General features: G+C 44.3%; 1 protein-coding gene across 1 annotated transcript in view; it reads right to left on the bottom strand.

Annotated features, from left to right (window-relative positions):
- gmds (GDP-mannose 4,6-dehydratase) overlaps nucleotides 1-18,598 on the bottom strand; it is a 785,829-nt gene that overhangs the window by 134,617 nt on the left and 632,614 nt on the right. Inside the window, exon 8 of the mRNA XM_070879821.1 lies at nucleotides 445-563. Coding sequence (XP_070735922.1) covers nucleotides 445-563 — 119 coding nt within the window. The remainder of the gene's footprint in view (nucleotides 1-444; nucleotides 564-18,598) is intronic.

The raw sequence follows: 18,598 nt of genomic DNA, 5'->3' as shown, positions 1-18,598 counted from the left end.
CAAGATTTGTCCTCTCCCTGTTAACACATATTTAAACAGATCCAACATCAAATCATAATGTAAACTATTATAAATGTATCCTAATTAGTTGAAGAACTGTCACCATAGCTTGTCCCGTAACGTGATGGGAGCATCACTTTGTAAACTCCACTTAAGCATGCTTAATGTTCCAAATTCTTATCCATTCCTGTGCAGTTTTACACTAAGCACAAATCTTTAACATGATTTTCTTCTTGTCTATCAGCCTGCAATATGTGTAGTTATTTGGCAACTCACAATAGATTATAAACTATTTGTCTGTAAAAAGCCTTCTATTTTGTTATGTCTATATCCTGTTCATAATGCAAATATAAAAACATGGTGAGATTAGAGGAAGACCAAATTAGAAATAAAACAGACCAGTATCCATGAATCAAGCTGTTTGTGGCACATTTTGATACTCACATAATGGTTTTATCAATGTGCTTGAAGGCTTTTTCCACAAACTCTCGAACACTGTGCACTTCTCCTGTAGCTATGATAAAATCCTCTGGTTCATCCTGTTGCACCATCAACCACATTGCCTGGTAATATGAGAGAAAAGACTGGAGTGAATCATCTGTGGTGTCCTTAGCACAGTCTTACTTTGTGATTTCAGTCAAATAATATTTAATGTTTAAGATCACAGTACAGCTTACAAAAAAGCTAGTAGACATATGGTTTGTAATTACTGTAAAATGGACTCAATTTTAAGAAGCATCAGTGATGGATGAAAACAGAGACGCATAACCTGTCAGGGATCACCACAGAACCCTTGTTTTTTGGCTGCTAACATATGCATTACTTCTAACTTGCCAGCACCGACGGGTTTATACAAATCTCATGATCATTTTACTGGCATTAACTGTAGGCACATTTTGCACTTGGCATTGTGCATTGTGACCTGATTGAACTCTGAGTGGGGGAACAAGAAAGAGAAACTGAGAGAACTCATCAAAGCTGATACAAACTGAGATCCCAGAAGTGTGAAAGAATGCTGTCATACCTTGAGTCTTTCATTACACACCATAGCAGCTAGCTCTGCGCCATCCTGCAGACAAAGCAGACTATTGGGGCTTCATGCTAGCATTCTCCATCCACAAATGAAAAAGCACTCTTGCGAGAAAAAGTATAAGGTATAACTATACTTCTTAATACTTCACATATGGACCTCATCCCAAAAATGAAGTGAGCAACCAATATTCAGGTGCCAAAAGTTCCATAAAATACTGCTTTGTATATTCTGTATTCTTTGTTTATTTCTGTATAAAAGCTACCATTCAGTGTTCTAATACTCAGTGCCCAAAACTACTTTTACTTTTTTTATAAAAATTCTCTGCCTTCTTTTCATTTCCTGTACAGGTAATGTGAGGTAAATAACTGCATAAAAAGTAATAACTCAAGTAAAATTTCAGATTTACAACTTGGAGATTTACACATGATCAATAACTGCCAGCTGAAACTCATAGAATCATAGATTATCTTGATTATTATTATTACTCCACAGCTAGATTATCTTGACTAGTAGCTCCTCCAAGTAATAAACAGAGACATTTTAGAATTGCAACTTGGAATAATAAACAGATGTTTGGGGCACAAGAGAAATCCTTGATTTTCCAAGAGTACGGGTTATTCAAAGGTTCCTGTTGTTAAATTACAGAATACTTAAATGTCTATAACAAAAAGAAAATACAAAGAAGAAAATAGGTGAAACCACACTCATAAGTATTCCATGATGGGATTTGAAATAGCTGAGGAATAAGTTGAAAGAATTCTAGAGATTTTAGTAGACTTGACACTCAAATGCTTTAAGATGTCCTGAGAATGTGAAAGAAAGAAGAAAAAAGACTTGCATTTATATAGCATCTTTCACGACCACTAGACGTCTCAAAGCGATTTATAACCAATGAAATACTTTTGGAGTGTAGTCACGGTTGTAATGTGGGAAACGGGGCAGCCAACCTGCGCACAGCAAGCTCCCACAAACAGCAATGTGATAATGACCAGATAATCTGTGTTTTTTTGTTATGTTGATTGAGGGTTAAATATTGACCAAGACACCGGGGATAACTCCCCTGCTCTTCTTCGAAATAATCTTTTATGGCCACCTGAGAGAACAGACGGGGCCTCGGTTTAACGACTCATCCGAAAGAAGGCACCTCCAACAGTGCAGCACTCACCTCAGCACTGCACTGGAGTGTCAGCCTAGATTTGTGCGCTCAGGTCCCTAGAGTGGGACTTGACCCCACAACCTTCTGACTCTGAGGTGAGTGTGCTACCCATTAAGCTCAGCTGACACTAATGAAAGGTGATATATAAATGCATGTTCTTCCTTTAGACCTTTGTTAAAAAGCAACTTTAAGACCGATGTTAGGAAGTTCTTTTTCACACAAGTGAATGAAACTCTGGGGATTTCATGGAGGTAAAAAAAACATGAAATCATTTATGAAATAGTTGGACCTTGTGTGTGTGTGTGTGTGTGTGTGTGTGTGTGTGTGTGTGCGTGTGTGGTGGTGGTGGTGGTGGTGGTGGTGAAAGAGGGTGCTGGCTGTTTGGGGTATAGAAACAGGAATGTAGGATCTTTCTGGGTACATGAACTAAGATGGGCTGAATGGCCTTCCTTTCCTGTCTCTGTCTTGTAATATTCAACTGCTAAGTTTAATTAATCAAAGTAACCATCCTTTCCATCACCATATCCAACCCTCTCCAAATGTCTTAGTCTTTGGATATAGTCATAGCATAAGTGGGAGAATACACTTCTCCTATTGTTTTATTCCTTATGCCAAGATTGTATACATTTGCTTATTAAATTAGCCTTACACATAATTCGATTGGACTGTTCAGCCACCTAAGAACTCAGTTTAAGAGTGGAAGCAAGTCTTCCTCAATTCTGAGGGACTGCCTATGATGATGATGATGACACATAATTCAGAGATGAATGAGTCAATGGTTCAACTCAACTGGTCCATCTATGCTTCAACACTTTGCCATGATTGAAGGCAAACCAAATTTAATTTAAAAGCTCAATTCTGGCATCTTTAAGAACATAAGACTTAGGAGCAGGAGTAGGCCATTCAGCCCCTCGAGCTTGCTCCACCACAATAAGATCATGGCTGATCTTCAACCTTAAGTCTACTTTCCTGCTCTTTCTCCATATCCCTTGACTCCCTGAATATTCAAAAATCTATTGATCTCTGTCTTGAATATACTCAATGACTGAGCATCCACAGCCCTCGGGGGTAGATAATTCCAAAGATTCACCACCCTGAGTGAAGAAATTTCACCTCATCTCAGTCTTAAATGGCCGACCCCTTATTCTGAGACTGTGACCCCTGGTTCTAGACTCCCCAGCGAGGGGACACATTCTCCCTGCATCTACCCTGTCAAGCCCTGTAAGAATTTTGAATTAGATCACCTCTCATTCTTCTAAACTCAGTCTACTCAATCCCTCCCCATAGGAAAAATCCCCTCATCCCAGGAATCAGTTTGGTTTAACCAATATTTTGCAAAATTTAAACATATCTCTTGCGATTTCAATGAAATTACTGCAGTAAATTATCCCTGTCCAACAAGAAAACCTGATGCACAGAGTTTGGGCCTCTTCATGAGTTAAACAGAATTGAGTTATTGTAGACTGGCCAATATAGAACTATGTAGAAGAGTTTGTTTTGTGGGGAATACACTTTCTTTTGTACACGATAAATCAAAAATACAAAAATACAATGTTGTATGTGAAATTAGGCTGTTATGGTGGGCCCGCTAGCAAGCTGTCCCAGATATTAAAGTTTCAGATATGGAACCTGGCCATGCGGCCCAACTAGTCTGTGTCAGTGTTTATCCACCACACAAGCAAACAGTCTTAATCAGATCTACCCACCCTGTTCCTACATCCCGTCATCTCCTTTTCCTTCATTCACCTAGCCAATCTAATCTTAAATGTTGATGTCTGCATTGTTTCCTATATTTGAATAAGCTCCTTGACCACAGACCCTATTGACCAATTTAAATAAAAATCACATTATGCTATTTATATTACTCCTTCCCATTTCTACAGCTACTTTGCACTGGGGCACCTGCAGAGACAGTTTTTAAATTTTCTGTGCAAGAACATCAGCACCTTGAATGCAATGTCAATTAACTTTCATTCACCAAATCATTAGATCATGGGACAATTAGTTTAGCTACAAATACTGGAATGTATCTCTAGACCTGCAGGAGAAATTCTACTCTGGGGGGGTCCATGGTAAATTCACCATATATAATTCCAGAAATTTAGATTACTTGAGAGGTTGACTTTCATCATTTTTAGATTCAGTTCAATCTTCAAATCTTTTAAAAAAAGGAGGCAGACAAAAAAGCAAGAAACTATAGACCAGTTAGCCTAACATTTGTCATTCGGAAAATGCTGGAGTCCATTATAAAGGAAGCAGTAGCGGGACATTTGGAAAAGCATGATTCAATCAAGCAGCGTCAGCATGGTTTTATGAAAGGCAAATCATGTTTGACAAATTTGCTGGAGTTCTTTGACGATATAACGAGCAGGGTGGATAAGGAGGAACCAGTGGATGTGGTGTATTTGGATTTCCAGAAGGCATTCAATAAGGGGCCACATAAGAGATTACTGTGCCTCAATGCGAGAGGTATTCGTAATAAGGTGGATGAATTAACTGCACAGGCAGCAATAAATGAATATGATATAATTGGCATCACGGAGACATGGCTCCAGAGTGACCAAGGCTGGGAACTCAACATCCAGGGGTATTCAACATTCAGGAAGGATAGACAGAAAGGAAAAGGAGATGGGGTAGCAGTGCTGGTTAACAAGGAAATTCACGCAATAGTAAGGAAGGACATATGCTTGGATGATGTGGAATCTGTATGGGTGGAGCTGCGGAATACCAAAGGGCAGAAAACGCTAGTGGGAGTTGTGTACAGACCACCAAACAGTAGTAGTGAGGTTGGGGACAGCATCAAACAAGAAATTAGGGATGCGTGCAATAAAGGTACAGCAGTTATCATGGGCGACTTTAATCTACATATAGATTGGGCTAACCAAACTGGTAGCAATACGGTGGAGGAGGATTTCCTGGAGTGTATTAGGGATGGTTTTCTAGACCAATATGTTAAGGAACCAACTAGAGGGCTGGCCATCCTGGACTGAGTGATGTGTAATGAGAAAGGGCTAATTAGCAATCTTTTTGTGCGAGGCCCCTTGGGGAAGAGTGACCATAATATGGTAGAATTCTTTATTAAGATGGAGAGTGATACAGTTAATTCAGAGACCAGGGTCCTGAACTTAAGGAAAGGTAACTTCGATGGTATGAAGCATAAATTAGCTAGAATAGACTGTCAATTGATACTTAAAAGGGTTGACGGTGGATAGGCAATGGCAAACATTTGAAGATCACATGGATGAACTTCAACAATTGTACATCCCTGTCTGGAGTAAAAATAAAACGGGGAAGGTGGCTCAACCGTGGCTAACAAGGGAAATTAAGGATAGTGTTGAATCCAAGGAACGGCATATAAATTGGCCAGAAAAAGCAGCAAACCTGAGGACTGGGAGAAATTTAGAATTCAGCAGAGGAGGACAAAGGAGGGGGAAAATCGAGTATGAGAGGAGACTTGCCAGGAACATAAAAACTGACTGCAAAAGCTTCTATAGATATGTGAAGAGAAAAGGATTAGTGAAGACAAACGTTGGTCCCCTGCAGTCAGATTAAGGTGAATTTATAATTGGGAACAAAGAAATGGCAGACCAATTGAACAAATACTTTGGTTCTGTCTTCACGAAGACACAAATAACCTTCCAGAAGTACTAGGGGACCGAGGGTCCAGTGAGAAGGAGGAACTGAAGGATATCCTTATTAGGCGGGAAATTGTGTTAGGGAAATTGATGGGATTGAAGGCCAATAAATCCCTGGGGCCTGATGGTCTGCATCCCAGAGTACTTAAGGAAGTGGCCCTAGAAATAGTGGATGCATTGGTGATCATGTTCCAACAGTCTATCGACTCTGGATCAGTTCCTATGGATTGGAGGGTAGCTAATGTAACACCACTTTTTAAAAAAGGAGGGAGAGAGAAAGCGGGTAATTATAGACCGGTTAACCTGACATCAGTAGTGGGGAAAATGTTGGTATCAATCATTAAGGATGAAATAGCAGCGCATTTGAAAAGCAGTGACAGGATCGGTCCAAGTCAGCATGGATTTATGAAAGGGAAATCATGCTTGATAAATCTTCTAGAATATTTTGAGGATGTAACTGGTAGAGTGGACAAGGGAGAACCAGTGGATGTGATGTATTTGGACTTTCAAAAGGCTTTTGACAAGGTCCCACCACAAGAGATTAGTGTGCAAAATCAAACCACATGGTATTGGGGGTAATGTACTGATGTGGATAGAGAACTGGTTGGCAGACAGGGAGCACAAAGTCGGGATAAACGGGTCCTTTTCAGAATGGCAGGCAGTGACTAGTGGGGTGCCACAGGGCTCAATGCTGGGACCCCAGCTCTTTACAATATACATTAATGATTTAGATGAAGGAATTGAGTGCAATATCTCCAAGTTTGCAGATGACACTAAACTGGGTGGCGGTGTGAGCTGTGAGGAGGACGCCAAGAGGCTGCAGGGTGACTTACACAGGTTAGGCAAAAGCATGGCCACATTACGGCAGATGCAGTATAATGTGGATAAATATGAGGTTATCCAATTTGGGGGCAAAAACACGATGGCAGAATATTATCTGAATGGCGGTAGATTAGGAAAAGGGGAGGCGCAACGAGACCTGGGTGTCATGGTTCATCAATCACTGAAAGTTGGCATGCAGGTACAGTAGGCGGTGAAGAAGGCAAATGATATGTTTGCCTTCATAGCTAAGGGATTTGAGTATAGGAGCAGGGAGGTCTTACTGCAGCTGTACAGGCCTTGGTGAGGCCTCACCTGGAATATTGTGTTCAGTTTTGGTCTCCTAATCTGAGTAAGGATGTTCTTGCTATTGAGGGAGTGCAGCGAAGGTTCACCAGACTGATTCCCGGGATGGCTGGACTGACATATGAGGAGAGATTGGATCGATTGGGCCTTTATACACTGGAGTTTAGAAGGATGAGAGGGGATCTCATAGAAACATATAAGATTCTGACGGGACTGGACAGGTTAGATGCGGGACGAATGTTCCCGATGTTGGGGAAGTCCAGAACCAGGGGACATAGTCTAAGGATAAGGGGTAGGCCAATTAGGACTGAGATAAGGAGAAACTTCTTCAGTCAGAGAGTTGTTAACCTGTGGAATTCCCTACCGCAGAGAGTTGTTGATGCCAGTTCATTGGATATATTCAAGAGGGAGTTAGATATGGCCCTTACGGCTAAAGGGATCAAGGGCTATGGAGAAAAAGCAGGAAAGGGGTACTGAGGGAATGATCAGCCATGATCTTATTGAATGATGGTGCAGGCTCAAAGGGCCGAATGGCCTACTCCTGCACCTATTTTCTATGTTTCTATGTCAGATAAAAGCTCACGGGGTTGGGGGTAATATATTAGCATGGACAGAGGATTGGCTAATTAAAAGAAAACAGAGAATCAGAAAAAATGGCAAACAGTGACTAGCGGGGTACCGCAGGGATCGGTGCTGGGTTCTCAACTACTTACAATCTATATTAATGACTTGGATGAAGGGACCGAGTGTAATGTAGCCAAGTTTACTGATGATACAAAGATGGGTGGGAAAGCAAATTGTGAGGAGAACACAACAAATCTGCAATGGGATATAGACAGGCTAAATGAGTGGGCAAAAATTTGGCAGATGGAGTATATGTGGAAAACGTGAGATTATGCACTTTGGCAGAAAAAATAGAAAAGCAAATTACAATTTAAATGGAGAAAAATTGCAAAGTGCTGCAGTACAGTGAGACCTCGGGTTCCTTGTGCATGAAACACAAAAAGTTAGTATGCAGGTACAGCAAGTAATCAGGAAGGCAAATGGAATGTTGGCCTTTATTGCAAAGGAAATAGAGTATAAAAGCAGACAAGTCCTGCTATAACTGTTCAGGGTATTGGTGAGGCCACACCTGGAGTACTGGGTACAGTTTTGGTCTCCGTATTTAAGGAAGGATCATAATCATAGGCAGTCCCTCGAAATCGACGAAGACTTGCTTCCACTCTAAAAATTAGTACTCCTGCACCTATTTTCTATGTTTCTATAAGGGGGTACTGAAGTGCATGTTCAGCCATGAACTCACTGAATGGCGGTGCAGGCTAGAAGGGCTGAATGGCCTACTCCTGCACCTATTTTCTATGTTTCTATGTTCTATGACTGAACAGTCCAAGACGGGAATTACAGTCTCTGTCTCAGATGGGACAGGCAGTCGTGGAAGGAAAGGGTGGGTGAGGAGTCTGGTTTACCGCACGCACAATACTTGCATTGGAGGCTGTTCAGAGCAAGTTCACTTGGTTGATTCCGGAGATGAGGGGGTTGACTTATGAGGTTGAGTAGGTTGGGCAATGTGTGGTGTCCCTGCACCTTGCTACTGAATCACACGAGGCATGTACTGCAGACACGGTCACTGCGTGACCTTTCTTTATTCCCAGGACCAAGAAGTGATGACCCTGCGTGGGACCTCCCTTTAAATACCCGAGTGCCCAGGTGAGGAGTGTCTCCCACGAGTTCACCCCCTGTGGTCAAGGTGTGCATTTCCAGGACATATATACAGTGTACAGTGTGGTTGCATGAAGGTTACAGTCACATGAAGGTTACAGTTGTATGAAGGTTGCATACATGACATCACCTCCCCCTTCTCGTCTTTTTGTGTCAAAGGCTAAGTCTTTCAGGTGGTCGACGCTCTCTCGTGGAGCGCCGCAGTTGGGGCTCTGGTGGCTGAACCTTGGCATGGCTTCTCTGTCACCTGAGGTGATTCTGGCCTGTCTGGGCTGGCTGCAGGGACTGTGCGTGTTGGTGAATGTCCTTGTTGCTCGTCCACTGGCAGTGGTGTGGGTAACATCTCATGCTCTTCCTCAGGTTCCTCAGTTTCTGTGCTGAACCTTTTCTTTACTTGGTCCAAGTGTTTTCGGCATATCTGCCCATTGTTGAGTCTGACCACTATGACCCTATTCCCCTCTTTGCCAATTACGGTGCCCTCAAGCCACTTGGGTCCCAAAGCATGGTTAAGAACAAATATCGGGTCATCAATTTCTATACACCACCCCCTTGCGTTTCGATCATGGCACTCAGTTTGGGACCGGGGCTTGCCCTCAACAATGTCTGCCAGGGCTGGATGAATGAGGGACAGCCGCGTTTTAATCGTGCGTTTCATGAGTAGTTCCGCTGGCGGGACTCCCGTGAGTGAATGAGGGCAGGACCTGTAGGCCAGCAGGAGGCGCAATAGGCGGTGCTGAAGGGAGGGTCCTTGGATACGGAGCATGCCCTGTTTTATGACTTGGACCGCATGTTCTGCCTGGCCATTGGAAGCCGGCTTGAACGGCGCTGTCCGGACGTGTTTGATGCCATTACCCGACATAAACTTCTGGAATTCATGGCTGGTGAAGCACGGGCCATTGTCGCTGACCAGAATGTCCGGCAAGCCGTGGGTCGCGAAAACCGTGCGCAGACTCTCCACTGTGATGGATGTCGTGCACGAATTCAATATGATGCACTCGATCCATTTCGAGTATGCATCGACAACGATCAGGAACATTTTTCCCATGAACGGGCCCGCGTAGTCTACGTGAACGCGTGACCATGGCCTGGTGGGCCAGGGCCACGGACTGAGGGGAGCCTCCCTGGGGGCATTGCCCAGCTGAGCACACGTCATGCACCTGCGAACCCAGTGTTCCAGGTCTGAGTCAATTCCCGGCCACCATACATGTGACCGGGCAATGGCCTTCATTAGCACGATGCCAGGGTGATCGCTGTGGAGTTCCCTGATGAATGCTTCCCTTCCTTTCTGGGGCATGACTACCCGGCTGCCCCATAGCAGGCAGTCGGCTTGGATGGAGAGCTCATCCATCCATCTGTGGAACGGTCTGACCTCCTTGGGGCACGGCCCGTGTGCGGGCGCCCAATCCCCAGTGAGAACATATTTCTTTATCATGGACAGGAGGTGGTCCCGGTTGGTCCAGATTTTGATCTGGTGGGCTGTGATGGGGGAGCCTGTGGTGTCAAAAGCCTCAACGGCCATGACCATCTCAGTGCTTTGCTCCGACGCCCCCTCAGTGGTGGCCAGTGGAAGCCTGCTGAGCGCGTCAGCGCAATTCTCGGTGCCTGGCCAGTGCCGTATGGTGTAGTCAGACGCAGCCAGCGTGAGAGCCCATCGCTGTATGCGAGCTGACGCATTGGCATTGACAGCCTTGCTGTCGGACAACAGGAATGTTAACGGCTTGTGGTCCGTTACTAGCTCGAACCGCCTACTGAAAACGTACTGCTGCATCTTTTTCACACCGTAAACACAAGCGAGTGCTTCCTTTTCGACCATGCCGTATCCATGCTCTGCCTGGGAGAGCGACCTGGAGGCATAAGCCACCGGTTGGAGTCGGTCATCATCATTACTCTGCTGCAATACGCACCCAACCCCGTAGGATGATGCATCACACGTTAAAACCAGTTTTTTTACAGGGGTCGTACAAGGTCAACAGCTTGTTAGAACAAATAAGATTCCACGCTTTATTGAAAGCCCATTCTTGACCCCCCAAAACTATTCACAACCTTTACGCAAGAGCAAAGTTCCCGAAATAGTTCAAAAGTCCCAGGAATGATCACAACTCCAATGTGTTGCCGGGCCTGGGCGCCCGGCGGATCGCCTCCGTTTTAGCTTCGGTGGGCCGAATCCCGTCTGCGGCACCTCTCCTGCCCAAAAACTTGACCTCTGGGGCTACAAACACACACTTGGGCTTTTTCAACCGGTCCAGTCGGCGTAGCACCTCCCCCAGGTTTTGGAGGTGTTCCTCGGTGTCTCGACCTGTAATTAGGATGTCGTCTTGGAATACGATCGTTCCAGGAATGGATTTAAGCAAGCTTTCCATGTTCCTCTGAAAGATAGCAGCCACCGAACGAATGCCAAACGGACACCTGTCGTAGATAAATGGCCCCTTGTGTGTCGTGATGGTGGTCAGAAGCTCGGATTCTTCAGCCAGTTCCTGAGTCATGTAGGCCGAAGTGAGGTCCAACTTGGTGAACAGCTTGCCACCTGCCAGCGTGGCAAAAAGGTCTTCCGCTCTCGGAAGCGGGTACTGGTCCTGCAGTGTCACTCGGTTGATGGTGGCCTTGTAGTCGCAACAAATCCTGACCGAGCCATCCGCTTTGAGAACAGGAACGATGGGGCTTGCCCAGTCACTAAATTCAACTGCTGAGATTATGCCCTCTCTGAGCAGCCTGTCCAGTTCACTTTCAATTTTCTCACGCATCACATACGGCACCGCTCTGGCTTTGTGGTGCACTGGTCTGGCGTCCGGGGTGATGCGTATCACTACTTTGGTGCCCTTGAAAGTCCCGACACCTGGTTGAAACAGTGCCCCGAATTTCTATAGGACCTGTGAGCATGAGCTTCGCTCCACAGATGAAATGGCGTGCACATCCCCCCATTTCCAGTTCATCTCGGCTAGCCAGCTCCTCCCCAAAAGTGCGGGGCCGTATCCCGGGACAATCCAGAGTGGCAGCCGGTTCTCTGACCCATTATGTATTACCACCAAGTTTGTACTGCCTAGCACTGGGATGTTCTCTTTGGTGTACGTCCGTAGCTGCATGTCAATGCGTTTTAGTTTTGGCCTGCTAGCTCTGTGTGGCCATAGTCTCTCAAATAGTTGGGCGCTCATAAGGGACTGGTTGGCTCCTGTGTCCAGCTCCATGCGCACCGGGATGCTATTCAATAAAACTTTCATCATCATGGGTGGCGTTTTGGTATATGACCTGTGGACGTCAGCCACATGAACCCGCTGAACTTCAGCATCCATGGCTTTGCCCCAAGCATCATCCTGCATTGCAGACCCCTCGTCTGGTTCCTGTCTCGTAGATTAGCCTCGCTACAGCCTTCGTGCACATTCTGGCCAAATGTCCACTGATGTTGCAATTCCTACAGAAAAATTGCTGGAACCTGCAGCTTTTCACAGTATGTCTACCCCCACACCTCCAGCATGAGCTGAGGTTGTTGTTAACAAAAGGTCTGTTGCCAGGCATTCCTCTCTGATTGTCCCTTTGGTTGTTTCTAAGCGCTCTGATGGTGGGTGTCAAATGGTCCCATCATGGGACGCATTGTTCCTCGAGTTGGCATGAATTGCCGATCCCCTTTCCATTGTCCCTGTTGTGGGCCCACCATAGTATCTGTTGCTGCCGGGTCGGTTTCAAAATGCCCTTGCCTGCCTGCGAGGTCCGCGTTCACAATGTTAACTCCCTGGTGCATCGCCACGTTGGAACCAGAGCTGCGTGCGTAAATTCGCTTGGTCTCCTCTTCCCCTGCCATGAAGGTCTGAGCTATCAACACCGCCCCTTCTAAAGTCAAGTCCTTAGTCCCTCTGAGCTTCCTGAAAATCCCAGCATGACTAATGCCCTCAATGAAAAAATCCCTTAACATCTCCCCCCTGAAAGCATCCGTGAACTTAGAGACTGGCCAAGCGCCGCAGGTCCGCAGCGAAGTCCGAGATGTTTTGTCCCTCCTGACGCCGGTGTGTGTAGAACTGGTGCCGGGCCATGTGTACGCTACTCGCCAGTTTAAGATGCTCACTGATCAGCTGGCTGAGCTCTTCAAAGGACTTGTCCGCCGGCTTCTCGGGTGCGAGCAGGTCTTTCATCAGCGCATACGTCTTTGGGCCGCAGCTGGTCAGTAGATGTGTCTTCCACTTGTCAGCCGCTGCCGTTCCCAGCCAGTCCTTCGTGACGAAACTCTGCTGGAGTCTCTCAATGAAGTCGTCCCAGTCCTCACCCACACAGTAACGTCCCTCTGTGGCCATCCTCGTGGTTCGGTGATTCCCGTTTCTCGTCACCAAATGTGGTGTCCCTGCACCTTGCTACTGAATCACACGAGGCATGTACTGCAGACACGGTCACTGCGTGACCTTTCTTTATTCCCAGGACCAAGAAGTGATGACCCTGCATGGGACCTCCCTTTAAATACCTGAGTGCCCAGGTGAGGAATGTCTCCCACAAGTTCACCCCCTGTGGTCAACATATATACAGTGTACAGTGTGGTTGCATGAAAGTTACAGTTACATGAAGGTTACAGTTGTATGAAGGTTGCATACATGTTCAGAAGAATGAGAGGTGATCTTATTGAAACTTATAAGATAATGCGGGGGCTCGACAAGGTGGATGCAGAGAGGATATTTCCACTCATAGGGGAAACTAAAACTAGGGGACATAGAATAAGGAGCCGCCCATTTAAAACTAAGACAGATGAGGAGAAATTTCTTCTCTCAGAGGGTTGTAAATCTATGGAATTCTCTGCCCCAGAGTGCTGTGGAGGCTGGGTCATTGAATATATTTAAGGCAGAGATAGACAGATTTTTGAGCGATAAGGGAGTAAAGGGTTATGGGGAGCGGGCAGGGAAGTGGAGCTGAGTCCATGATCAGATCAGCCATGATCTTATTGGCCTCCTCCTGCTCCTATTTCTTATGTTCTTATGTTCAAAGGGTATAACAAATTTTACCTAACATCATTTTAGGTGGAGGTACCTTCACTTTCCCCCAAGGTATACCCTGAAATCTGAAAGGATTGATAAATTATCTCCAAAAATTGGAGGAACTAGAGATTGGTTAAGATTACAAAAATACAAACAAAATATGCCCCTACAGACAATGTTTGTATTTATTTTTCTCCAATTTCCTTTCCTCTTCTCTTGAAGGTGCCATATGGTTCCACCAAAGTGAGGGGGTAAATCTTCAATACTTGATACAATTGACCATTTTTCAAAATTGGGCCCATACAGTATGGCTTGCCAGTTATAAATAACCGCTCAAAAATGTTCCAAAGTGCTTCAAAGAAAATGAATTATGTTTAAGTGCAAACACTGCTGTTATTTAAGTAAACATGGATGCCATTTAACATGCTGCAAGATTGCATAAGCAGCAATGAGATGAATAGCTAGTTAATGTGTTTTGGTGATGTTAGTTGATGGAGGAATTTTGGAAAGAACACTGGGAGTGCTCCCTTTTCTTTAACATTCACCTGACCTACCAGAACAGACAGAAGGGACTTGATTTAACATCTTCAATGAAATTCTAGCCCTAATAGATATTGGGGGAGTGCCGTCACTCTCCTCCATCTGTAGCACAGAAGAGAAAAGCAGGCCATTAGTTGCCATAGAAGCAAGTGGAGTGAATTACTGAGTTGCAATCAGCGTATAAAGTTCGAGATGAAGCCAAATATCTATTATTTCTCAGAGTCAAGCATGTAACAACTTTTCTTCATCCAAAAGTAAGATCATTGTGGCAAAGTTAATGAGAATAATGTAACTGATAAAAGAGTTGTTGTATCAAATGCAACATCTGCCTTTGAAATTCATTTGATCTTCACACACAAGTTCCAAAGAATGACTTAGCATCGTTGTAAGATTCTGAAAACCACAAGCAGCACTGGTTTACGTAGGGACTACCCAACGCTGCAGCAAGCTCTTCCTCTACTCCCCAGTGATTAACCAGTCAGCCTCACTTGGAGACATGCATCACATCACACTGACTCTGTGACATATCTCTACATAACCTACTCATTGCACAGACTTAACTAACTTACGATTTTGTGGCTTGTGAATTGCAAGGTCAGTTCTTTTATGGGATATAAACTAACTGTTCTTTGTAATGTATCCTCTGTTTGTCACGTACAAGGTTGTCATAAGTGTTTAAATATTATCCTTCTACACTTGTGATGTAACAATCCATTATGGCATTTCTGTCACAGTACACAGAAAAGTTGAAATGAAAGACCATTACAAAGAAAAATAATTATGAATTATTTTTTTTAATTATGAAGAATTGTTCTTTAAATGTGTGAAAAACAGCAAGTCATCAAGCCTGTCCATTGCGAATAAACACTTTTCCAATTTCACAAACTCCCAGTGTCCTCCATATGTCCAAAACCTCGTGTATAATACATAGAAACATAGAAAATAGGTGCAGGAGTAGGCCATTTGGCCCTTCTAGCCTGCACCGCCATTCAATGAGTTCATGGCTGAACATTCAACTTCAGTACCCCATTCCTGCTTTCTCGCCATACCCCTTGATCCCCCTAGTAGTAAGGACCTCATCTAACTCCTTTTTGAATATATTTAGTGAATTGGCCTCAACAACTTTCTGTGGTAGAGAATTCCACAGGTTCACCACTCTCTGGGTGAAGAAGTTCCTCCGCATCTCGGTCCTAAATGGCTTACCCCTTATCCTTAGACTGTGACCTCTGGTTCTGGACTTCCCCAACATTGGGAACATTCTTCCTGCATCTAACCTGTCTAACCCCGTCAGAATTTTAAATGTTTCTATGAGGTCCCCTCTCATTCTTCTGAACTCCAGTGAATACAAGCCCAGTTGATCCAGTCTTTCTTGATAGGTCAGTCCCGCCATCCCGGGAATCAGTCTGGTGAACCTTCGCTGCACTCCCTCAATAGCAAGAATGTCCTTCCTCAGGTTAGGAGACCAAAACTGTACACAATACTCCAGGTGTGGCCTCACCAAGGCCCTGTACAACTGCAGCAACACCTCCCTGCCCCTGTACTCAAATCCCCTTGCTATGAAGGCCAACATGCCATTTGCTTTCTTAACCGCCTGCTGCACCTGCATGCCAACCTTCAATGACTGATGTACCATGACACCCAGGTCTCTTTGCACCTCCCCTTTTCCTAATCTGTCACCATTCAGATAATAGTCTGTCTCTCTGTTTTTACCACCAAAGTGGATAACCTCACATTTATCCACATTATACTTCATCTGCCATGCATTTGCCCACTCACCTAACCTATCCAAGTCGCTCTGCAGCTTCACAGCATCCTCCTCGCAGCTCATACATCGATAAAACCAGGATGTTATTTAATCAGGCACCCTTTCAATGTTTTTCTCTGGTTGGTTGATTATTCAGGAAGGAATAGTTATATAATCCTTTATCAATCTATTTGTTTGGGTTTATTTGGAGAAATTATTGTGAATTTCAGTTGGAGATTCTGTACCGACGTCTTGCGACAACTCAAGGGGCCCAAGTTTCCACACGATAAAAAACGGGCGCCCCTTCCGAGCTGGGCGCCCGTTTTTCGCGCCTAAAACGGCGCCGGAAAAAAAACTCGCGATTCTGGAGAGCCCCGCAGCTCCTTGTCTGTTTGACGCGGCGCCCAGGGGGGCGGAGCCTACACTCGCGCCGATTTTGTAAGTGGGACTTCCTCCCCCACCCCCGCTGCGTTCGGGCCCGCAATCCCTCCCTCCCTCCCTCCCTCCGTCGGGAATGTCTTCCCTCCTCCCCCCCCCCCCCCCCCCTCCGCTGCGTTCGGGCGGGCGGGCCCGCACTCCTTCCCTCCCTCAGGCGCAAATCATGTGGAAACTTGGGCCCAAGGAAGCACAATTTGTATTTCGTATGCCTGCAATCATTTCTGCCTCTCTTCTCCAGCACAACTCATAGGTGATACTGGGTCTAGGAAGAACTGAGAAATGAGGCAGACAGTTACGACACCTATCAGCGAGGAGAATACAAAGGTGAGGTCTTGCTTCATCTGCGCCCAACCTCATTATGACCACTGACCTCAATAAAATTTTTAAAAACTAGAAAAAACATTTAAAAAATAACGCTAAATTCCTTTAAAACCTTCTCAGCCCTCTGATATTCATCTACAAAATGCAATATACATTTGTGTTGCAGTGTATCACCTGAATTTTAAAAAATTGCATAATAAAGAAAAGCTCAAAACTAAGAACCCTAAGTAAAGGTAAACTTAAAACCCAGCGAATCAGAGCAATATTTTCATTGTTTGAAATAATCTAGTTCATGTCATCAACTAAACTTAATTAATTAGGTAAATATTTTCCTGATCCATCAACAAGTATTACCTTCTGGATAATTAAAATATATAAATTTATTACAATAATTTATTATACCACATTAATTTATTACACAAAAATGCACAGTCCTTTATTTCATGTGTCTCATATACAACTATGCAGGCTTTTCACAGGATGTCAACATAGGTATTTGAAATATAAATGAATCACATTAAATAACTATGGATATAAATATCAATAGAAGTACATCAATCACTCTACTGCACTGAGTCTAGATTTTGTGTTCAAGTTTCTGGCATGGGACTTGAACCCACAACCTGACTCAGAGGCAAGAGTACCACCACTGAGCCACAGCTGACACTAGGATGAGGTAGGATTGCACTTGGCTGTGATGCCCCGCATAGCTGAGTTGCCTGCCAACAGCTACTGTCAAGGCTCACATGAAGAATGGCCATGTGGGTAAGGTACTGGGTGGCTGCCAGTGCCCATTGAACCATATCAAAAAGGACAAAACTGTAAAAGCAAATAATGTGAGCAATGTGATGAGCAAGACTGATAAAACATTGCAATCGTTCCATTTTTCAAAGAAATGTATTCGCTAAAAATGTAATTACGAATGTCTTCATTTAATGTCAAAATTTTAAAGTTTAGTCTAGTTTTCAGATCTACACATTCACAAAGTGTATTATTCTGCCGGCTAATGACAAATCTACAAATTACTGCACGGCTGCAGCAAGAATTCTGATTTTGCTTCTTCTGCAGCCTAGAATTTGACCTCATCAGGCCCTTGACCTTCCAATTTCTAGGTATTTCCTTTAGTAGTTCCCATCATATAGGACTTCAGGCAGTAAACGGTGCTGGTGGAAGGGGGGGGGGGTCTCTGCAATTCTCAGTTTATTTATCATTACTGAATGGTTTACTGGTTTTAACAGGAGGGACGCTTTGTTTAAACTTCTACAGAGGATAATTAATGGTTATTGACTGGTAAATGAAGAACAGGTGACAGCCCAAATCAGAAGAAAAACGATCTTGTGTTGTAGCGTGATAATGGCTTAGTAATTGCTGCAAAGCTGAGGCCTATTGCATCCCATCATAATGCCAGATCATGCCCAGAACACAAAGGCCTCTGTGTGAAAGGTATTCAACCTTCCACATCCTTACACATCTGCTCAGTTGATTTGGTCCATTTAGTCTCTGATGGGCTGCACAACGGAGGCAAAAGTTCACTTATTCCCACCTTCCTGCTCATACTCAGTGTCACATGACATTCGGCACTGCTATTTCAAGTGCACCTTTGTCTTTTCCACAGAGCTTGTACTTGTATTGGGGATAGATTCTGGGCTTATTTTATGACTTGGTGCTGTTGGCCAGTTTTACATTCTTTTCATTCAAATGTTAATGTCAGAGATTTAAAAAAAAAACACCATCATCAATGAGATGCAGACCACCATACTGTCCTTGAATATCTTATTAAGGCAAGTATATGTAGCTTGAGTAAAGATTCTAGTGTTGTACCTTTGCTACTTCCCACAATCAATCCAACCTCTTTCTCCTCAGATAATTAAAAACACAAATACTGGGGTGGGGTTGGAGAGGGGATTTCTAGATTCAGAAGGGGATCGACAGGGTGGA

The sequence above is a fragment of the Pristiophorus japonicus genome, chromosome 5 (assembly GCF_044704955.1).
Source record: "Pristiophorus japonicus isolate sPriJap1 chromosome 5, sPriJap1.hap1, whole genome shotgun sequence".
NCBI lineage: Eukaryota > Metazoa > Chordata > Chondrichthyes > Pristiophoridae > Pristiophorus > Pristiophorus japonicus.
Note: the sequence above shows the minus strand (reverse complement) of the source record. Positions and strands in the feature narration are given on the sequence as shown.